The sequence below is a fragment of the Misgurnus anguillicaudatus genome, chromosome 9 (assembly GCF_027580225.2).
Source record: "Misgurnus anguillicaudatus chromosome 9, ASM2758022v2, whole genome shotgun sequence".
In the NCBI taxonomy this organism is placed as follows: domain Eukaryota; kingdom Metazoa; phylum Chordata; class Actinopteri; order Cypriniformes; family Cobitidae; genus Misgurnus; species Misgurnus anguillicaudatus.
In genome coordinates, this window is record NC_073345.2 from 26,328,168 (window position 1) to 26,352,817 (window position 24,650).

General features: G+C 36.9%; 1 protein-coding gene across 10 annotated transcripts in view; it reads left to right on the plus strand.

Moving 5' to 3' along the window:
* Positions 1-24,650, plus strand: part of cacna1bb (calcium channel, voltage-dependent, N type, alpha 1B subunit, b) — a 176,730-nt gene that overhangs the window by 126,674 nt on the left and 25,406 nt on the right. For all 10 annotated transcript variants that reach the window (XR_012371170.1, XM_073871366.1, XM_073871365.1 and 7 more), the window contains 9 exons: positions 1,032-1,138; positions 8,920-9,016; positions 10,055-10,215; positions 12,201-12,341; positions 12,709-12,910; positions 16,057-16,221; positions 16,818-16,928; positions 21,073-21,156; positions 23,278-23,394. Coding sequence is in view for 9 of the 10 variants with exons in the window: in XM_073871366.1 (XP_073727467.1) it covers positions 1,032-1,138; positions 8,920-9,016; positions 10,055-10,215; positions 12,201-12,341; positions 12,709-12,910; positions 16,057-16,221; positions 16,818-16,928; positions 21,073-21,156; positions 23,278-23,394 (1,185 nt within the window). In the remaining variant the exon portion in view is untranslated. The remainder of the gene's footprint in view (positions 1-1,031; positions 1,139-8,919; positions 9,017-10,054; positions 10,216-12,200; positions 12,342-12,708; positions 12,911-16,056; positions 16,222-16,817; positions 16,929-21,072; positions 21,157-23,277; positions 23,395-24,650) is intronic.

Below are 24,650 nucleotides of genomic sequence, written 5' to 3' on the forward strand. Positions count from 1 at the left end.
TCTCATTTTAATGGACATTAATGGACCCCAAAACGTAACAGTTGTAATGCAGTTTAAAATTGAAGTTTCAAAGGACTCTAAATGATCCCAAACAAGGCATAAGGGTCTTATCTAGCGAAACGATTGTCATTTTTGACAAGAAAAAAAAATGCACTTTTAAACCACAACTTCTCGTCTATCTCCGGTCCTGTGACACGCCAACACGACCTCATGTAATTACGTAATGCCGTGGAAAGGTCACGTGTTACATATATGAAACGCACACTTGCGGACTATTTTAAACAATAAACTGACACAAAGACATGAATTAGTATTATTAGACATACAACAACGTCGGAACAGTCCTCTTTCCCAACACTTGTAAACACTGGAGCAGTAGTTTTGCATACCTCATGCGTGACCTCTTGACGTGATGACGTACAGTATTGCATGAGATCGCGCTGGCGTGTCACAATACCGGAGAAAGACGAGAAGTTGTGGTTTAAAAGTGCTTATTTTTTATTTTTCTTGCCAAAAATGACAATCGTTTTGCTAGATAAGACCCTTATGCCTCGTTTGGGATCGTTTAGAGTCCGTTGAAACTGCAATTTTAAACTGCATTAAAACTGTTACGGGTTGGTGTCCATTAAAGTCCATTAAAATGAGAAAAATCCTGGAATGTTTTCTTCAAAAAACATAATTTCTTCTCGACTGAACAAAGAAAGACATCAACATTTTGGATGACATGGTGGTGAGTAAATTATCTGGATTTTTTTAAGAAAATGGACTAATACTTTAAGGAGGTTTTACACTCAACAGCAATCTGCATATTTTGCATAATGTTAAATGAGGTGGCTATTACTATCCCCTTTCAAAAGTATCAGCAAAAATTACAATAATAAGCCACCAATAATAAAACCCACTGTGAAATATAATTCATATTAATGTAAAATACATTGTTTTATAGCGATGCAGATAAGCTTTTTTTGTGCATCATGAAAGTTAATCCATAGCTTTTCTTTCTCCATTTTTGTTTATTTTCTTTGTTGTAGATGATCGATCTTGGGCTGTTGTTGCACCCTGGTTCTTACTTTAGGGATCTGTGGAACATACTGGACTTCATCGTAGTCAGCGGCGCCCTGGTGGCTTTCGCCTGCTCGTGAGTGTCTGTTTATGTCTTTTTTTGTACTTCTGTCAGAGCACCAAAGTCTTGACTGTCAGTTCATATCTATTAAGAGAGCATTCAGTTGAAAATGAAGGAAATAAGATGTGACTGTGTGCCGTTTGGTATCTGGTGTGAGATGGAGTCCTGTGATAAGGGGATGTGTGGTGTCGGTGTGCATTTTTGATCAGTTTAGTATGTATGCACCTGCTGTTAGCTTATAATGAGATCCTAAGCAGTGCCCCCCACCTGTACTAGTGATAAGGTGACAGGTTTAATATTTCCTGAAGGAGATGAGTCAGGTATTGACACAGTAACACTGGTTAGTAGTGGAGCTTGTTAAGCATCATTATTACTATTAGCTACTTATTTGGGGTTAGCAGATTTGCCCAAACCCTTAAAGCAACACTAAAGACTTATTGCTCTTTGCTCCCCCTACAGGTTAGAAGCGTAATTGTTCATTACCACTGTCGTAAATACTGCAGCATAGCTGGCTCTGATTGGATTGTAGGTCTGCCGTAAAGCAAGTTTTTGTAGTTTTCACTCGAACTACAGGACCACTACCCGACGGTTGGAAACTTCTTTAGTGCGGTTTTGGCCGATAGAGGGCTGCAAAGCGAATGTGAAAGTGCCATTCACCCTGTTTTGAGTGGATGAACCACTGAAACTTTTTTGGAAACGTTATTTTAAGGTAAAAAAAAACTCTTTGGTGTTGCTTTAAGCGCAGGAATCAGGAAACCTTAGCACATGTGCTTACCTTGTTTTGCTCCATTTTTAATAGTGACTAAGGGGACATTTACAAGACAACAATTGTCTATTTCCTTGTGTTTTTGACTTTTTTATATACCACACCAACAATCTAAATAAAGGATACAAACAACACTAAAAACGCTGTATTATGCGTGCTAGGCCAGTAGTTGGTGATGCTTTAAAAAGAATCAATGCAAACCTGCGCAACAAATAAGTCCATAAATTGGCAACATTTTGTGAACTTAAAGGAATAGTCTACTCATTTTCAATATTAAAATATGTTATTACCTAGAACTAAGAACTGTAAGCGCTGGAGCGCGCTGCGACGCTTCGATAGCATTTAGCTTAGCCCCATTCATTCAATGATACCATTTAGAGATAAAGTTAGAAGTGATCAAACACATCAACGTTTTTCCTATTTAAGACGAGTAGTTATACGAGCAAGTTTGGTGGTACAAAATAAAACGTAGCGCTTTTCTAAGCAGATTTAAAAGAGGAACTACATTTTATGGCGTAATAGCACTTTTGGGAGTACTTCGACTCGCCTGAAGTCTGCTCCCCTTCTCACTCTCATAATGGAAGAGGGAGGGTGTTACTGCGCCGAGTCGAAGTACTCCCAAAAGTGCTATTACACCATAAAATATAGTTCCTCTTTTAAATCCGCTTAGAAAAGCGCTACGTTTTATTTTGTACCACCAAACTTGCTCGTATAACTACTCGTCTTAAATAGGAAAAACGTTGATGTGTTTGGTCACTTCTAACTTTATCTCTAAATGGTACAATTGAATGAATGGGGCTAAGCTAAATGCTATCGAAGCATCGCAGCGCGCTCCAGCGCTTACGTGCACGTACACAGATGATAGAGGGATGTATCAACAGTTCTTAGTTAAGGTAATAACATATTTTAATATTGAAAATGAGTAGACTATTCCTTTAAGCTTTAATAAACTCACTATCTTGAGTAGTACAAACACAGTCCTGTAGACCACCATTGTTGTTATGGTGTCACACATAGACGCCTTTGTGTAAAACTTGATTTTGTAATTTTTCTAAGCAACTGGTGGACAAAAACAAAGGCGGAAACGAGGGATGCATGTTGGTGTGCACTATTTAGTGTCTAGAAGTTCATGTACAGTAGACTATAAGCTCCGTTGACTTTGATTATCTACACAAGCAACCAGCCAGAACGCCCTATCAACCACTTAGCAATGCCCTGACAACCTATCACAGTACCCTTAAAACCTCATAGCAATGTATTAAACAGCAACTTGGAGCACCTTAGTAACCACAGAGCATCGCCGTGACAACCACACAGAGCAGCCCAGCATCACAATGTCCTGTAAAAACCTTAATGCGCACATGGTTGTGTATGTGTGTTTGTGTGTGCATGCGCTTCGTCTAACAAATGCAAGGTCTAGTTATGAAGTGTGACTCAGTCCTCTTAGTCGTCATATGCAGATGCTTAACAGTCTCTCTCCACCTCAGCAGTTGACAGAAAGACCCTCGGGTGCTTTAAAATAGCTGAAAAAGGGCTGATGGGAAAAACGCTGTGCTTTTGAGAGCAGCTGTTCAGTATGTGTTTTGTTTTCAAGTGCAGAAATCCTCCACCGGCTCAGACTGGTACCTGTGTTTTTGCTGGAGGCATAACAATATGTATGAATGTGTCTTTCTTTAGAGACATTTCTGGTCCTGTGGAGAAAACATACTTTCACAATTGTTTACTAAATATGTACAAATATTTATATGAATACCTTTTATATATATATATATATATATACATATATACATTATACAAGTGTGGCAGAAATCCTTAATATTTAATTTTAAGCACACAACTAAACAAATCAACTACATAATCTGATGTGTCCTAGAAAAATTAATACCACTTTTGTCATACTTGTTGTATATATATATTGATATTTGTGAGTTCCAAAATGCAATAAATCCATTTTGACTAATTTCGGTAAAATCCATTTTGACTAATTTCGGTAAAAATGTGTTTTCTATACCAAGAAAGTATATATATTTATATATATAGCTTTGTCAGTGCCATCAAAATTACTATTTTGTTTTTGTTTGTTTGGTGATCACGAAGTACAAAGTAGACGAGGAAAACTCGGATTCCGTTTGTATTCAAAGCGCCCACCATTATTGTTTACAATGTGTGGAATGGTGCACTGTGATTGGTTAAGTGGATTTATTGCATTCTGCAGAAAAGGATGAGTGGCTTTGTCGCAATTTGGAAAAAAGGAAAGAAAAGACGATCGGATTTTGCGTAAAATTTAAGAATTTACTTTTTAATACTGACCTGATACAATACTGATTTTGTCAGGAACTATTTTTTTTTAAATGGCGTTTATCTCGTTTTGGAACCAAATTTATGCATAGTAAACATATTCAGTGACCTCCATATTATAAAAGTAGCAAGCAGTTTGGATAAAAATGAACTTGTGGGACATCAGACTATTTTTGGGGTATTTTACTCATTGATTGTAACTTGATCTCATGGCATGTTCAGTTCTCTATGATTGTCTTCTGCTTGTGTTTTAAACCTTTGCTGTAATCTCTTTTTTCCTCTTCTGTCTTTCAGTAGTTGATGCGCTTGTGTTTCTGGTCCTGTGGGTCTTAATGTTTCTCATGTAGTTTTCCTCTTTTATCTCTGTCTCTTTCTCGCTTCCTTTATCTGTCCTATCATTTCTTCTCGCTTGCATCGCTTTCAGGAGCTTAATGGGGTACGCATTTGTTTTTACCTGTACTCTGTTTACAAGCCTGTTTGTGTGTGTGCGCGTGCGTGCGTGTGTGTGTGATTGATAAGAGAGTCACTATCATTGATTTTGTTATAATATCGCCTGGATGTGAGGTGTTTACACAGAGTGTACTAAAGAAATGTATCTTTTACAATACCCATAACAATCCACATCTATTATCAAAGACTGCATGAATCTCTAGCCGTATTAATGTTTTTTTATGTGTATGCGTGTATGTGTGTGTGTCTGCAGCTGTACGTTTCTAGTTCTGCGATTTTGTCACAGTGTGAAATGATTTATTGCCTTATTGCTGCAGTGTTTTGATGTGTCTACATGATTTATTTTATAGTAAAATCATATGCAGACAGTAACTGATGACTATATTCACTGCATCACTATTGTAATGTTACTGTAATGTTGCTTTTAAATTTCCTTTTCGCTGTCCGTCATGTCTTTTAGCTCAATGAAAGCTTTCTTCTGCTCTGTTATAGCTGGATTTAATTCTCTTTTGGTGTTGATCTACATTTAGTGCTTATTCTGTGTGGTGATGTGGCTTATTATATGTGTGTTTTTGTATATGTGCATGGTTTCTTCATCAGATCGCAGCAAAGCGTGACCAGGTGGGGACAGTCTAAATATCTATGAAAACATATCGACCCCCACCTTTCCACTGACCGCACCAAAAATACCTCCCCCTCCTTTATCTACCCCCCTTTAGACTTTGTAGAGGTGTGATGGACACACTTTTACCCAATGACATGACCTCTGACCTTTGCAAAATTATAGAAACTACTACTCGTACACTACTGTGTCTAGAGGACAGTTCTTCATCCACCCTGTATGCTCGAGGTCACAGGACAGCTGAATTGGATATGATTATGGTTGTCAAATTGTTTACTTTTACATTTATGCCTTCTTACAGTGCATTCAAGGTAAACGTTTTTATCAGTACAGTATGTGTTCCCTGAGAATCAAACCTACATTATGACATTTTGCCTCGCTATCCCCATGCTTATTATATTTAAAATGATGCATAAAAAGCTTTACAAAACATCTATAAATGCTGAAGACGCTGTTTAGAGAATGAAGCTTGTGTGTATCCAGCTGTTTTTTTGGTGTCATTTGGCAAAGGCATCATGTAAACATCAGCAGACGTTCTGTAATGCGCTTGTCTGGAGAAGTTGACTTTGTTACGCAGCCCATGTGGCTCAGCACTAAAAACAGCAGATGGCTGTTTTGCTCTCTGTGTATTTTAAAGGCTTCTGGAAAGCAAATAGTTCCAACTTTTTTGGGTGAAAATCCCAAAAATTATGTTTGCATTAACAGATTGATGCTCTGTTTTGGAATTGTTGCAACTTTCTGCATTGTGATTATTTCGTGAAATGTAACATCCCCTAATCTCATTAATCTCATTGTCCCTCTTAATTCTCATTATTACTGTAATGCAAAAAACAACTTGGGCTATTAAGAACCAAATGCATTTTATATATAGTACAATAAAGTTGTAACGCTGTACTCACTGAGAGGAGACGAGTGTAGACTAGTGATGCGCGGGTCTGCGTTTTTGCAACCCGCTGGTCCCGCTTTTATGAAATATTTGGCCTGCGAAATATTTTATGAAATATTTTATGAAATATTATTCAACCCGCCCCGCACCACTGTATCTATTTTTACAATCCGCACCGCCCCGCACCCACAACCATTAAAATAGACATACTAGGCATTTGTAATGTAAATAAAAAGAGGCTTTACTTTAGCCTAAAAGTGCTTGGAAACAGCCATTAGATTACATCACCCTGTAAACTGTCAACAACATATGCGAATGAACCATAGAAACCAGCATGGTCATATTAATATAGATATAGGAGAATGATAAACATTTTGAACACTTATACAAGTTTTTTTATTGTCTATTCACAAATTCCCTACCTTAATTTCTCCCGCAGATGGTCTTTTTATCTTTTATTTCTCGGTTTGTTTTGTTGTTGTGGCTGGCAGCTGGAGCTACTTGGTGCTTCCGTGACGTGAGGCCAAAGGTTTGGGGATATCAAGACAAGTTACGCTGTGCAAATCCGTTGTGGAAGTTACATTGCCACGGAAAAATTAGCACAAAATTCCGTGACTATCCCACGGACGACCTGCGCATCTCTAGTGTAGACCCAAGTTTAGCTTTATTAACAAAACGATATGAAACATAAGGCATGGCATGGCCACACGTACATATAAACAAAGCTAGACAAAGACAATGCTACACAATAGGGCTTATATACATACAGGGAACCAATCAGAACAAGACACATCAGGGAAAGGGAAACAAAAAACAACCATCACAATGAACACTTTCAAAGTAAGAGACATGACTACGGAACACAAAACTTCATAATAATAGACTTAAACAAAGAACACAAACACAACTCTTACAATAGTTACAGGACAAGTTCGGTATTTTACACTTAAAGCCCTATTTTCAGATTGTTTATGATGAAATAGAACGGTTTTGACTGAAATTTCGACATATGCGGCTGCCCCAAGAATTTTCGTCTGTTTGCTGTTTCACCTCCCACCTCTATAATGGGTTTATAGGTGCACATGAACAATCCTTCCTAAAATGCATTAAACTTTCATTTACAAAGACGTGAAACTCACCGAGTGGTCAGGGGTGTTCACTGATATGCTCACACAAAAATCGCTGCAAAAGATGCTTTCCAACAAGTTTTATCGTAGTTTTTGCCAACTCCATTGACTTGTATTAGATGTGCTGTGAGGTACGGTATTACTCCGCGCCGGGAACCTTCTTTGTATTCTTGCAATTGGCAATGGCGGATTATCGCCACCAACTGGGCTGGAGTGTCTATTATTCAAGCTCTCAACGGAAGAATATACAGGTGTGAGGCGTATGGAAAAATAGGTCCACAAGTTTACAACGAATGGTAATTTTGTGTGAGCATATCAGTGAACACCCCTGACCAATCGGTGAGTTTCACGTCTTTGTAAACGAAAGCCTAATGTATTTTAGGAAGGATTGTTTCAGTGCACCTATACAGCCATTATAGAGGTGGGAGGTGAAACAGCAAACACACGAAAATTCTCTGGGCAGCCGCATATGTCGAAATTTCAGTCAAAACCGTTCTATTTCATCATAAACAATCTGAAAACAGGGTTTAAGTGTAAAATACCGAACTTGTCCTTTAATACAAGAAGAATTCAAGTTATGCTGACAACCTAAGATGTCATTGTGATTTTCATTCTGGTATTACAGTAATATAAATGAAATTTGTTTAAAAAACATATTTGTCATAAACGTTTTTTTCCAAAAACATAATTTTAAATGTTGCCCTTGGGTTTTAGAATGAAATATGCCAAGGAATCAGGGTTTGTTACAGTATGTGACCTATTACTGTATCATAAACGCTTAGTTTGGACTGGACCTCTTGTGTGATGGGTGGCTGGAGACCAATAGGTCCTCTAAGATCTACACTCTAAAAACTGCTGGGTTATTTTCAACCCAGCGTTGCTTCAGAAAGGGACAAACCAAGCCGTTGGGTTAAATTAACCGAGGAAATGTTTAACAAGGGGTTAAAACAACCCAGCATTTTGGGTTGAATCAAAAGGTGTGTTCCCTTTTGACCTGAGTTGAAAATAAACCAGCAGTTTTTAGAGTGTATGGGAGTATAGTTGACTATATTAGTGTGCACAGATCCACCACCATGTTTATGTGGTGTGTGTGAGACTGATGTACATTGCATGGACATTGCATGCCAGTGTATCTTCACCTCATGGGAGAGAAGAAGCAAGCAGACTCGTCACATAAATATGGCTCTCTATGACCTGTCCTTCAAGTATCCTGTTCGCAATCCAGGTGAAAACATCCAACCAGGCTGGTTTAAATTGTTGTTTGAAAGCTTCTCATCAGTTTTCATAATAGGGCCGACAGTGGTTTCCCCCAATGAGACCATTCATATAATGAATTGTTTTCTGTAGTAGAGCGCTATTTCCCCGACGTATTAAATATTTATAGTCAGCCTCAGAGGTAGGTATGTTTCTGTAAAATATCCTTGCTTCAAAGGCATGCTTTCCACTAACCTAATAACCTCTAGCTAATGTAATTCAAAATTACATGATGGGCTGGAGAAAGTAATTAACTCATTAAATTTATATTAAATTGAGTTTATGCTATATGCATGTGCTGCCAGATGACATCAAACCCTATCAAGTGTGTGTGTGACCCCAAAGATATTAGATTTTGAGAAACATCTCTAACTCGTGGCTTTCTTCACACAGAGGGACCAAAGGCAAGGATATTAACACCATAAAGTCGCTGAGGGTCCTTCGAGTGCTAAGGCCCCTGAAGACCATCAAACGGTTGCCCAAACTAAAGGTAATGTCTTGTCCATTTAACCCTTTATGTTTCTTCTCTGCAGAGAGCCTGCAGGTGGGTTCGAGAGAGCAAGATTATGTAAAAATATTCACCAAAGTGGAAGTAAATTGTTTATAGGAGCTCAATGTGTATTCAGCTTCAGGTGAGGATGGAAAAAACTGATACTGGTGTTTTCTGTATTGTCAAATGTCCACAAAACTCTTACCTGTCTATTATTAAAAAAAAACTGTGTGCATCTATCTTCTGCTATATGGACTGCTTACTGCATACAGTGTAGTATACGATACAATAAATAATAATAAAATATTTATTTTTTTAAAAGTATTGCACAATAGCTGATTTTTTTTTGTACAGGTTATGCAATTACTGTGTGCATGCGTGCGTGTTTAACTACTTAATTATAATTTTCTTAGAAGTGAGCAAAAACTGACGGAATTAGTTTTTTAATTTGTAAAAATGCATAAAATTAGGCTTGGGCTATGGTATTTATAACTTACTCTGTATAAAAGCCATAGAAGTCTGTGAAATGCCCCCAAGGACACATGGACACAAATCGTTTTAGAGACACTTTATTTTCTCATTACATGGCCAAATTGTATGTTTAAAAATACATTATTTTACGCGGCTGAAGATTTGTCACGAGTGGCATTAGCAAAAGTAATAGAGTAATAAATAAATTTTCAGTTTGCCTCACAGTATAAAAATATCACACACAAAGTGTAAGGGTCATTGTAAGGTTGGTTCTGCATGTGAAGATCCCATTAACATTATTGGTGAGAAAATATACATTGCTCAGCCAATAATGATACCCTGAAGGCATAAAAATGAGCAGAAATGACAGAAAAATGAGATGATTTACACCCCCTACCTCACATATTACTGTAAGTGATCGTGTGATTTAGAGCTATTAAGGTTTCACATGAGCTTTATGGTAGTAACACAAGACGATCTGTTGGGCTCAGATGGATTTTAATGAAGATGTGTGTGTGTGTGACGGCAAGGTTGCCGGGGTCTGATGTGTTGTTTGTGTGTCCCCAGGCCGTGTTTGACTGCGTGGTGAACTCTTTGAAGAATGTGCTGAACATCCTCATCGTTTACATCCTTTTCATGTTCATCTTCGCCGTCATCGCCGTGCAGCTTTTCAAAGGAAAGTTCTTTCACTGCACCGATGAGTCCAAAACCCTGGAGAAAGACTGCAGGTACAGATGTGCTTTGACAAGACTGCCTGCATACAGTCTACAGACTGAATAAATGAAAAAACAAAAATTGACAAACAGATAGATAGACAGGAGTTTAGACTGATATTTACATTTTTATGTATCAATGATAGGCAGACAGACAGGAGTTTAGATTGATATTTACATTTGATATATCAATTACAGACAGAAAGACATACACGTGGTTACAGTACATTGATATTTACATTTTTATGTATCAATGACAGACAGATGGACAAATGGTTACATTGATATTTACATTTTTATTTATAAATAATAGACAGACAGACAGGTGGTTAAATTGATATTTACATTGTTATTTATCAATAATAGACAGACAGAGAGACTGGCAGACCGACAGACATGTGGTTACATTGATATTTACATATGTATTTATTAATAATAGACAGACAGATAGACAGGCAGACAGAGAGACAGACAGACTAGTGGTTAAATTGATATTTACATTTTTATTTATCAATAATAGACAGAAAGACAGACAGACAGACAGGTGGTTAAATTTATATTTAAATTTGTATTTATCAATAATAGACAGAAAGACAGACAGACAGACAGACAGACAGACAGACAGACAGGTGGTTAAATTGATATTTATATTGTTATTTATCAATAATAGACAGACAGAGAGACAGGCAGACCGACATACATGTGGTTACATTGATATTTACATATTTATTTATTAATAATAGACAGACAGATAGACAGGCAGACAGAGAGACAGACAGACTAGTGGTTAAATTGATATTTACATTTTTATTTATCAATAATAGACAGAAAGACAGACAGACAGACAGGTGGTTAAATTGATATTTAAATTTTTATTTATCAATAATAGACAGAAAGACAGACAGACAGACAGGTGGTTAAATTGATATTTACATTTTTATTTATCAATAATAGACAGAAAGACAGACAGACAGACAGGTGGTTAAATTGATATTTACATTTTTATTTATCAATAATAGACAGAAAGACAGACAGACAGACAGACAGACAGACAGACAGACATGTGGTTAAATTAATATGTACATTTTTATTTATCAATGACAGGCAGATGGACAGACCAGTGGTTACATTGATATTTACATTTTTATTTATCAATAATAGACAGAGAGATATGTAAATGTTTATTTATCAATGACAGGCAGATGGACAGACAGACAGAACAGTGGTTACATTAATATTGACATTTTTATTTATCAATAATAGACAGGCAGACCGAGAGACAGACAGACAGACAGACAGACAGGTGGTTAAATTGATATTTACATTTTTATGTATCAATGACATACAGAAAGACAGGCAGACAGACAGACAGACAGGTAGTTGCACTGATATTTACATTTTATGTATCAATGACAGACAGACAGGTGGTTAAATTGATATTTACATTTTTATTTATCAATAATACACAGGCAGACAGAGAGACAGATATACAGACAGGTGGTTAAATTGATATTTACATTTTTATTTATCAATAATATACGGGCAGACCGAGAGACAGATATACAGACAGGTTGTTACATTGATATTTACATTTTTATGTATCAATGACAAACAGAAAAACAGGCAGGCAGACAGACAGACAGGTGGATACATTGATATTTACATTTTTATGTATCAATGACAGGCAGAGAGACAGGCAGTTAGATTGATATTTACATTTTTATTTTTATATCATAGACAGACAGACAGACAGGAGGTTAGATTGATATTTACATTTTTATTTATCAATAAAAGATAGACAGACAGACAAACATGAGGTTAGATTGATATTTAAATTTGTATGTATTAATAATAAAAAGACAGACATGGACAGACACACAGACAGACATGGACAGACATGTGTCGGTAAACATTCATACATACACATATCTTAATGTGAATGGGTTAGGATAAGGTGAATGAATGTGAATATAATTGGAAATGACTGTTCATTTCTCAAGGGGGCAGTTTCTGGAGTATGGTAGCAATGGAGTGGCCATAACACAGCCGCGGGAATGGAAGAAGTATGATTTTCATTATGACAACGTCCTTTGGGCCTTTCTGACCTTGTTCACCGTCTCCACAGGAGAGGGCTGGCCAACGTGAGTCTGTATAATTATTCTTCAAAACATGAATATCCATTTTTATAGAGAGGAATAATTCATGCAAAAAGAAAATCCACAACTTAAATCATTTTTAACAACAGACACCTCTGGGTCTCTGAGATCTCTTGCATCCCTACTGTGTTAAAATCACAAATATATTCCCCTCTCTGCAGTTTTAAGTCAATGTCTTCAGTCGTTTTTTCTCTAGCTTGAGTAAATACAGTTATTTACAATACATTTGCAGTTTAAAGTTTTTTTCTAACATAACAATAGAATACCAGTATCAAGTATCAATGTGAGAAGTATCTACACATCTATGTATAATAAAAGTCATCTTGCTCATATTCTCTCTGTGTTTCTTCAGAGTGCTGAAACACTCCGTGGATGCAACATATGAGGACCAGGGTCCCAGTCCGGGTTTCCGCATGGAAACCTCCATCTTCTACGTGGTCTACTTTATCGTCTTCCCCTTCTTCTTTGTCAACATCTTTGTGGCCTTGATCATCATCACGTTCCAGGAGCAAGGAGATAAAGCCATGTCAGAATGCAGCTTGGAGAAGAACGAGGTGTGTAGGACGATCAGGGGCAAGTTAAACGCCTAATTTCACATTGTAAATCATTTTAGCCCTGGGTTAGTGTTTCTCATTTGTATATTTATGAACTCAATTACAGTTTAGACTTATAAGGTTAATAAATGCAAATGCGTGTGTGTAAATATTTTTTATTGGGTCTTTAAAGTGAGTGGATGAGTAGGTGGGAGGATGGCTGACAGCAAACGGTATCAGTGAGTTTAAAATAGTAATGTGGTACATGTTCAAGGTCAAAGTCTCATCATACAGGATATGTACAGACAGTTACAAGATGCCTGGAAGAGTAGCTCTCTTATGAGACTGTATTTTAACTGTGTGAGGCCAACACAGCTGTCCGTCTATGTTTTCACTACCTTGATTCTAAGTTCCTCTGACAAACACACCAGAAAACCTCGGGAGGAGCTACTGGACCATTCAAGCACAAATCTCTATTTCTGTTCCGAAACCTACTGAACAACATTGCTGTCTACTGCCTATGTGGGCAGCATCTTAACTATTATAAAACCATTTTTTAATACTGTAGATATACATCAACTCAGAAGACTATTTTATTTTATCAATAGTATTCAGTTGTAAATAAGTATATGTATATATATATATATATATATATATATATATATATATATATATATATATATATATATATATATATATATATATATATATATATATATATATATATATATATATATATATATATATATATATATATATGCAGGGGTTAAATTGGGATTTGTTATGTGGGGGGGCTCGGGGGGGAGGGGTACTTCAAGGGGTAACATGTTTAATACTGATGATAGCAAAGCCACTGGTGTGTTTCAATGACATTCTCTGATAGAAGTTGATAAGTTTCAGCTTTAAATCTGTGCCAGAGGTTGACCCAAAATATTTTAAAAAGAGCATCTGAATTTTAAATGATGCAAATCTATGAGTTTGACACCCTATATCCATTTGTTGCACATGTCATTATGCACAATTGATCAAACTTTAAAGGAAGTTAAAAGAATCAACCTCCTTGAATAATTCTAGGCATAAGATAGGCTACCCCAAAAGACTAAATTAACAAGAAAAGGTACAACACACAGTACTGTATCAACAACATGTCTTATAAATTAGCCATAGAGATTCCCTATGCTGGTCAGCAGCTAAAACAATCATATAGTTAGGTTTGATTTGTGTAATCAAAATACATTATTTTATTAAACTATACAATAGTTATATCCAGTGTTATCCTTAACACAATGTAATTAGATGAGTGACATACATACTTTAATCCTTTACACGTTTCTAGTCATCTATGAAGTTTTCTAGACGTGGGCACCATTATTACCTCTCTCTCTGTCTCTCTCTCTCGTCAAATGATCCTGCGTGAGAGCGCGTTCTTGAAGTTCTGAGTTTTTTCGCTTGAGTTGCATAACTTGCGCGAAGACGCATTTAAAGGGAAAAGCGCGTGTTTTAGCGGCAATTGCGGCGCCCAATTAGCGTAATTTTCATCGCCCCGTGCGAGGACGCGCCTGGTTGCGTCTTTGCATTGACTTTGTATGTAATCTGCTCACGCAAATCGTTGAACTTGCGTTGGTAAGTATTCCCCATAATGAATGAAAACACATTATTCCCTTCGCGTCAGTGCACACGCACCAGCGCAGCGAGTACACACCCACCAGCGCAGCGAGTACACTGGCAAGAGCAGAGCGCGACCTTCAGCCTATGTGCCGGGGCTTAGCCCCGGACGGCCCCGGCCCAATTTAAACCCTGTATATATATATATATATATATATATATATATTTTTTTTTTTGATTTTTATGCAATGCATTCTGGGATTTGATTGGGTATAGTATTCATGCAATGCTGCTTTAAACTTTGCCAAAAGTATGTGTCCTGGAGAAGACAGATCAATTATAGGGGAGAGCGGGGCACAACCTAAAACTTTTTGGTTTTGGCTCAATCATTAAAAAAATATTTGAGTTTGATTAATTTTTTTGACACAAGCAACACACACATCTCTGCTACAAATGAACATTTGAAGTTTGTTTCTAGTACTTACCATTCTTGGACAATTACACCAAACGTGACAGAAGTTCAAACGTTACAACTTACCCCATAGGTGGGGTTCATTGTAACAGGCATGGGGTTAGTTGTAACACTTGCTAAAACTATAAGTTTGCAGGCAAATATTTTAATACTATTTTGTCTATATACTTGAAGTGGATATTGTTTATATATCTGTCTATAATAGACAGGTATCCACACTGTATTCATTCATCCAGCCCTTTTCTAACAATAGTTCAATTATAAATGGATACAAATGTCTAAATATGTTAGAAAAAGCAGCACAATTATAACAAAACTTTTTTATATGTGACCCAGTCTGTAATAACCATACTACAGTTTCAAAATCAAATTTTGAGATAATGAGCATTAAATTTTAGCCGCTCATTTCATTATGATTTCAATCTTTAACATGACCTTATTCAATCAATATTAAAGATATGAACAAAAATAAATCTGACACATGATTTTTGATAAGACAGGCACGTTTTTTTTGGCAGCCAGCAATCATTCATGTGTAGCCTATTTAAAACAACGGCAAGAATTACGCTAACGTTAGCGGTTTTCATATCGTAAGTGCTGATGGGTTATTTGTAACACAGCGTTACAATTAACCCCGCTGGGTCAAAATATTTTCAAGAACACCTAAAAAGTTGCCAAGAGCTGCAGACATATTTTAAAATGATGCTATGTTTTAGTCAACAAGACACTGATTAATATGACATAGCATTGGATTTGGTATCTTACACACCCAACACTCGTTCATCAATAACTTTCTAGAAAATATTTTTCAATAATTTGTGGGAAATCGTCTTTTGGCGGCGTGAAAAAATACCGGAAAAACAAAACGCTCAACCTTGACCAACAATGTAAACAGTCCGTGTTACAACTATCCCCACGTTAGTTTTTTGCCCCGTGCACCCCTACTTCTTGTCAAACAGCGTTGACTTTGGTAGCATTGATACATCATTTGTGATTAGGATGATGAGTGTAGCTATCTACTCATAGATCTGCTGTTCAGAATGTTACTGAGGACTTAATGATGAGATAAAGCCTACTTTGATGTTTGCAGCGAGCTTGTATCGACTTCGCCATCAACGCCAAGCCCCTGACCCGGTACATGCCTGCGGACAAGCAATCTTTCCAATACAAGATGTGGAAGTTTGTAGTGTCCACCCCTTTCGAATACTCCATCCTGACCATGATTGCCGTCAACACCGTGGTCCTCATGATGAAGGTAAACATCTGATGTTTACCACCTGCTGTGGTATTGTGATGTGGCAGTTTTGGACACGTTTATTGATAGTTAAAATGATAGTATACCCAAAAATTCTGAGACTTGGACACGGATAAAGTGATCCAATTTTCCGTAACTATAACAGATTTCCATGAGATCATGTTGCTCCACAATTCAGTACTACATAGTTCAACATTTTCTAACATTTATAATGTGTTTAGAAACAATTTTCTGAAAGACATTTACATAGTCTGTTATTTACAAGTAGATTGAATCAGTGCTTCCAAGCATAGAGACATAATGTCATTCCTTGGGGATGAGTGTTGTTGCAACCCAGAGTTCATCAGTCGATTGTTTGTTTGGATAGCTGCCAGCAGATAGTGCCCTCCAGTTCTTTAAGCGGGAGTGTTAAGACACTGCAAAGCAATAGACTCTAATACCACAAGACTTCAAAGTTCAGTGATACTAATTATTGCATGAAAATATTCAGCTATGAATAAATCATACCTTGTTTTAGGTTCCTGAGAGCGTGTTTTACAGATTTACTTTAGATTATGTGAATATGTTCAGAGTCAGCATGTTTTTTTCTTTTGCAGTTCTATAAAGCTCCTGACCCATATGAAGACATGTTGAAGTGGCTGAACATCATCTTCACTGCTCTCTTTACACTGGAGTGCATCCTCAAGGTCATCGCCTTCGGTCCTCTGGTAAGACTGGAGACACTGTTGCTGATCTTTAATCATTATTTAAAGCTGTACTGGAAATTCAGGTTTCAAGTAGTTACATCAGTGTACGTTAGACAGGAGCAACCAACTGTTAAGACCGTTTGATGTGCATCGCATGCTGTGATCCACATACACTGCATGCAAAAACAGCTGAAGTCACAGTTTCGGATGGACTGGGTGGGTGTTACGCAATACTGGGAGTCAAAGTGAACACGTTTTATACAACCGATAAGGATAGAAAATATGTTTAAATTCTTCGTCCGAAGGACTATTTGACTGACTTTTGGTTTAAATCTTAAAGGGTAACTGTGTTATTTCTGTGCCATTTTTGTGATGGCACAGAAATAACACTTTTTTCAGATCCGAGGTAAAACAATTCTATCATAAGATAATTATTTAATAAATAAATAAATAGAATAATTATTTATTAATTATCACTTCTGAAGGTCGAAAATGAACTTTTTCTAGGTTAATTCATTCCCCGTCAGCCTTTTTTAAAGCCAGCATTTTTTGTGATTTTCAAAAAAAATCACAAAATGCCTTCTAGAATTTTTTTCTTCTAAAAATATATAAACATACAAATATATCAAATGAAAGAACAGACCTTCTACTTAAAAAACAAAACAATAAACAAACAAACAAACAAAACAGGGAAAAAAGTTTCATCCTATCTATATCAATACTGTATATGTAATTTTTTTTTAGCAAAAAGCTGAAAAATTGCATTTTTGTGAAGGAATTTAGTTAGAGATCAGATTCAGAACGATTATCAAAACATAAACAGAGTTTAAAATTAATAAATTATTTTTTGTTTCAGTTTTTTATAAATTGGGTAATTGCGGTATTACAGATTACTATAAAAACTCATCAGGAACACTTTTTTCATGCAAATGTTTTCTCTTAATTGACAAGATAACTTGTCAATGGCAGAGAAAGAGTTAATCTCAACCAACAGTTGGGTTTGTCCATATTTTACCCAACCGTGGGTTGAAACATGGGTTTTTAGAGTGTAAATATTATGGCATTCTTGCCAAATCAAGCTATAGACGGTTTCATCGGACGCACGTGATACAAGTCTGGATCCGAACTTTACTTCTGGTTTCATTTTTTTAATAGTCTGACTAGTTGCTAAACTGATCTCTTGAAGAAATGCATCGTCGAAAATAACAAATGTTTTGGTTTCCCATGTAATCTATGTGTTGTTTTTTTGCTTGTAAATAAACTACGTTTAAAGTACTTTGTTGTTATTTATTATTAGCAGAGTTTACCGGAAGTTACGTGCGGACCGTGACAGCCGCTTGTTTTTGTTGTAACTGCTGAAACCGTCTATAAAGTAAACCAGACTTCATAATATCTGGCTTTGTAAAATAAATGTTATTAAATTTTGTGAAGATCAGAGCAACGTGAAAAAAAATGAATGAGTGATTTCAGTGGGAAACATTGAGCTCTGTTGGTTATTTCACCACCATTATGGGTCCATTGATAGCATGTACACTGTGATCTCAGCGAGAGGGTAATGGCAACCCTGTGGGTGAGAAGTTTTCATGAGTGTACAGTTTAAGAGCGATTCATAAATCTCCCTTCAGCGCCGGCTGGTCTGACCCACAGCAGAAGGTCTCATCACAAGCTCCATTTGCCAGGCTCATTTGTTAAGAAGCTTTCACAGCGCATGATGCTCGTGTTTACCTCCACCTGTTTGCCGCTCTAGGCTGATGAATGTGTCTCGCTCATGTGCTTCTGACCGTCTTGTCTAGCAGCGCTTGACAAATCCCTGCGGCATTCAGAAGAGGAACGGGCACAGGGCTAAGACACCTGACAGATCAGCCTGCTGTATAAGATCTATGACATGACTTATCACTGTTTGCATTTGAGGCTGCCTGTGTGTCTGCACTTTATTTAGCACACAATGTCACTATTGATATTGCTCTTACTTAGGGTGGATGATGTAAGAGGTGAGAAATTCCTATGATACATACATTGAAAAAGGACCAATGCCATATCTAAAAACCAAAATATCACAGAGACCTTGGTGAGTTTGTTTGACTTGACCTAGTAACACTCTGGCAACCACCTAAAAAATCTTAGCCACTGTATAGCAATGTGGTAAAAATAATCAGAACAACCTGGCAACCACCTAGAACATATTAGCCACAGTATAGTATTTTTTAGCATCTTCAGAACAACCTGGCAACCTCCCAGAACATCTTAGCAACTGTATAGTAATATGGCCAAGTCTTTAGAACAAACGGACAGCCATCTTTGACAATATTGCTACATGGTTGCTAAGATGTTCTAAGTCTTCAGAACAACCTGGCAACCTCCTAGAACATCTTATAACAACTGTATAGTAATATGCTTGAAGTCCTTAGACCAACCTGGCAACCACCTAGATTATCTTAGCAACTGTATAGTAATATGGCCAGGTCTTCAGAACAAACTGACAACCATCTTCGGCCATATTGCTATATGGTTGCTAAGATGTTCTAAGTCTTCAGAACAACCTGGCAACCTCCTAGAACATTTTAGCAACTGTTTAGTAATATGGATGAAGTATTCAGAACAAACTGATAACTATCTTCGACCATATTACCATATGGTTGATAAGATGTTCTAAGTATTTAGAACAACATGGCAACCACATAGAACATCTTAGCAACTGTATAATAATAGTCAAAATCTTCAGAACAACCTGGCAACCTCCTAGAACATCTTAGCAACCGTATAGTAATATGGTCGAAGTCCTTAGAACAACCCGGCAACCTCCTAGAACATCTTAGCAAGTGTATAATAATAATAAAGTCAAAATCTTCAGAACAATCTAGCAACCATCTAGAACATATTAGCAATTTCTATATTAGCAATATAGAAATATGTTCAAAGTCCCTAGAACATCCTGGCAACCTCTTAGAACATCTTAGCAACTGTATAGTAATATGGTAAAAATCTTCAGAACAACCTGGCAACCTCCTAGAACATTTTAGAAACCGTATAGTAATATGGTTAGAGTCCATCGAATAACCTGGCAACCTCCTAAAACAGAAACCGTATAGTAATATGATCGAAGTCCATCGAACAACCTGGCAACCTCCTAGAACATCTTAGAAACCGTATAGTAATATGGTCGAAGACCATCGAACAACCTGGCAACCTCCTAAAACAGAAACCGTATAGTAATATGATCGAAGTCCATCGAACAACCTGGCAACCTCCTAGAACATCTTAGAAACCGTATAGTAATATGGTCGAAGTCCATCGAACAACCTGGCAACTTCCTAGAACATCTTAGAAACCGTATAGTAGATTACCTATAGTATGGTTGAAGTCCATCAAATAACCTGGCAACCTCCTAGAACATCTTAGAAACCGTATAGTAATATGGTCGAAGTCTATCGAACAACCTGGCAACCTCCTAGAACATTTTAGAAACCGTATAGACGGTTTCAGCAGTAACAACATAAACAAGTGGCTGTCGTGGTCCGCACGTAACTTCCGGTAAACTCCGCTAAGAATAAATAACAACAAAGTTCTTTAAACGTAGTTTATTTTATATAACAAGCAAAAAAACAACACATAGATTACCTAGGAAACCAAAACATTTGTTATTTTCAACGAGGCATTTCTTCAAGAGATCAGTTTAGCAACTAGTCAGACCATTAAAAAAAACAAAATCGGAAGTAAAGTTCGGATCCAGACGTGTATCACGTCAGCGCACATGCGTCCGATGAAACCGTCTATAGTTATATGGTCCAAAGTCCTTCGAACAACCTGACAACCTCCTAGAACATTTTTGCAACTATTTAGTAATATGGACGAAGTCTTCAGAACAACCTGGCAACCTGGCACTTAAGATAGTCAGTGCATTGTGGTAGTTTCTTTATAACCATATAACTATAAAATATAATTGAGGAAAGATAGTCCGTGGGCGATCTTAACAAGTCAATGTTTACACGTTTAAGTGTATGTTTATCTTACACAACATGTTCATTGATTTTGTTTATATTTCGCTGCAGTTTGTTTGTTGCAGTTAAGGCCTTTTACCATAAGATAACATTTAAGATGCTTTTAGGTTTTAAACATTGTTGGGATTTAGTTTAGTTTTCTCCTATATTTTTCTGAATGTGTGCAGAACTACTTGAAGGAGGCATGGAACATTTTCGACTTTGTTACTGTGTTGGGAAGCATCACAGACATCTTAGTCACAGAGATCAAGGTAAGTCCTCAGAAACACTTCGGTTTCAAAGCTTTTCAGAATAGTTTTCCAATGCAAAGCACGCTGTTATTATGAAAAACCTTGAATGATATTCAATAAGAATTTGATAGAGACATTTAGTCACACATTCTGTTTATATTGTTTTAGCTTCCGTTTTATTAAAATAATTATGGTACTTAATAAACAGCCACAAAATCTGTGCTGAATGCAATTTAACTGTGCAGCTGCTGATTTAATGGCTTGGTACGGAGTACAAAGTTTGTGGAGGATGCATTAAATAGACATGTTTTGGCATGCTTTAATAGAGTTGTACAGCATCATTGCACCACAACCAATCAGATGTCCAATTTACATAGAAAGGGGTGGTGTTTATGCTACAAAACTGATAATGACTTCATTTAAATTTAGTTACGCATAGTATGCACAATTACAATGACATTTTTTCCAAACATTACAATCTCTCTCTTTGTCAGCTTTCAGTGTTTATTTTTGTGTCACATCTGTGTTGCATTTCTACTCTGCTTTCAGTTTGTGTCTATTTCTGTGTTCAGTGGTTAACATTACAGGCACACTTCAGGAATCTCCCATTGCACATCAGAATCAAGAAACAGAAATTGGACTTTGTATAAAGTGCATTGTAGTACGGCACATTAAACCGATTCGTTCTAAGCAACCTCTTCGTGTTGTTTCCAAATCATTCAGTTTAATCCCTAATGATTGAACTTATAAGACTTAGTGATCCGCTCAAGTGCATATGACAGTCTGGAGATCTCCCCAATGATCTTTGACAGCCACGTCTCTGTGTCTCGGAGAGAGACTCTAGCATCTCCTAACTATTTCACTGTGACTCTATTTTCATGCTAAATCTCTGTTGGCACCTGTCTGCTTCTTTCCCCACCGGACTGCACAGACGGTAAGTGGCTTCATCGGTCATGTCCTGCCTGCGTCTCTGTCCAGACCTCTCCTTCTGTCACACATCTTATGCTAATGTTGATGCTGAGTTCACTAATGTCAGGCTTGTTCAATCCGGAACTAAGCTATGATGACAGGGATGAATTTCCTTATTTATCAGTTTGTTTTACAAAATTTGCATTTCTTAAAGCATGTTATGCAAAGCTGTTGGCTAATAATGCAACAGTATGAGACTAATTATTAACAGAGACATGCATGAGATACTGTAAACACTGTGTCCTAACTAGGCGGGATCCAATAAAGTGGCTGCAGCTTCCAGAGGTTACATTTGTAGGCTGTATACGTCATCAAGATCAGAATATTAGCAATTATAAAGTTAACTATTATTCTTAGTTAATTGTAAATTGTCTTAATAAGCTTATGACTTGTGAATGTAATGCTCAGTTAACTTAAATAAACCAGGTTTGATGATGTATGCAGCCTGTAGCTATATGCGACCTCCGGAGGCTGCAGCCTTCGAATTTAGTAACAGACAGCATTTAGCCAAATGCTTGGCTTTTTTATTAGCATCTCACTAGGTATCCCCGCCCACTATGACATTTTATTGTTTTGCTCCACATAAGTGTACTTATACCTTAAAGTAAAACTAATTGAATAATTAATTGATTGTTTCACCTCACACAATTCAGTTTTTATTCAATTTTATTTATATAGGGCTTTTCACAATTGTTTAATTGTTTCAAAGTAGCTTTACATGAATAGATGCAGGAGAAAACACAGACCAATTGTAAACATAAGCAGCAGAATACAGCGGTTAAGATTAACCGTGCTAGCGAGCGTAGTAATAATGTTCCAGACAGGCTAGCTATTGCGGCATAAGTATATTACCCAGACGAGTTATGCAAATGCTTTGTTCCGGATATGCTAACTATTGCAAGCTAACTATATTTACTAGATAAATGATGTAAATGCTTTGTTAAAGAGAAATGTCTTTTGTTAAGACTTAAACACAGTATGTGTTTAGTGTGCTTATGTTTGGAAACTGCCTGGTTAGGACAGTGTGTCTAGTAACACCTTATCAATAATCTTATCAGATCTAACAGAGACTTAACAGAGGCTGTGGCAGACCCTTTGACTGAACCCTCATGTCGGAATTAGATGCCGAGATTCAGCGATGCAACTCTGATCTCTATTTCCGTCTGTTTCTAGGATAAGCTGATTAATCTGAGTTTCCTAAAACTCTTCCGGGCTGCCCGTCTCATTAAACTTCTCCGGCAGGGATACACCATACGCATCCTGCTGTGGACCTTTGTTCAGTCTTTTAAGGTGAGACCTTAACCTTTAATGTTGCTATAATTTTATGAGGTGGCAAAAGAAATGTATGTTTTAGTATGACCTGCTTTCACCCAAGTGACGTTGGTTTTATGGGTGGGGTTTTATTATTGCTTTTATATGTAATAATCATAATTTTTGTATGATTCACATTAATAAGTTTATATGAATTAGCCACCTTGTAAAACAATTAAGTATTCGTGTGAGATCATGCTGAGATAATAAACAGTATGACAAATTATTATGTCAATTAATACTTCTGAATTGATGAATAGATTGTTGTGCCATCTGCTAAGCTAGAGTATGTTTAAAAAACAAACAAAAGCAGTCTCATTTATTATTTATAATAATACCCCATATCATACCCTGTACATTTCGGTTTGAACCGAAATTTAAAAGTGTTCATATAAACTTTTAAAGAGACATTCCACTTTTTTTAAATGATGCTCATTTTCCAGCTCCCCTGGAGTTAAACATTTGATTTTTACCTTTTTGGAATCCATTCAGCTGATCTTCAGGTCTGGCGCTACCACTTTTAGCATAGCTTAGCACAATCCATTAATATTATATTAAAAATATTATAAAATAATATTACGCACTGCCCGAAAATAGTCCCCTGCCATTGAAAGTAACCAAGGGGACTATTTTCGGGCAGCGCATAATATCACTACGCCTGCTGCAGCCATGTTACATCAGCAAAGTCACTTATTATTACGCCAGTTTGAAAGTATAGTTCCTCACCATATCTGCCTAGAATATCGCAACTTTTTTCTGTCGGTCTTAGTACACGATGTAACTACAGAAGAGTCAAGTTTTAAATAGGAAAAAATATCGAAACTCTTTGGTTATTTGTTAGCGCAATGCTAATGGTCTAATCAGATTCAATGGATTGTGCTAAGCTATGCTAAAAGTGGTAGCGCCAGACCTGGAGATCAGCTGAATGGATTTCAAAACGGTAAGAATCAAATGTTTAACTCTAGGGGAGCTGAGCATATTTTCAAAAAAAGTGGAATGTCCCTGGAAGTGTACACTAGCATGTAGACAAAAGTGTCAATGCTTTGTAAATTTCATGTTTTTTTTAAAAAAAGCAAAACTCCCTACTTAAAAATCCAGCTAAGACCAGCATAAGCTGGTGAGCTGGTTTTAGTTGGTCTCCCAGCTTGGTTTTGATGATGTAGCAAGCTGGTCTAGTTGGACTTAGCTGGTCAGGCTGGAAGGCCAGCTGACTCACCAGCTTGATCAGCTTTGCC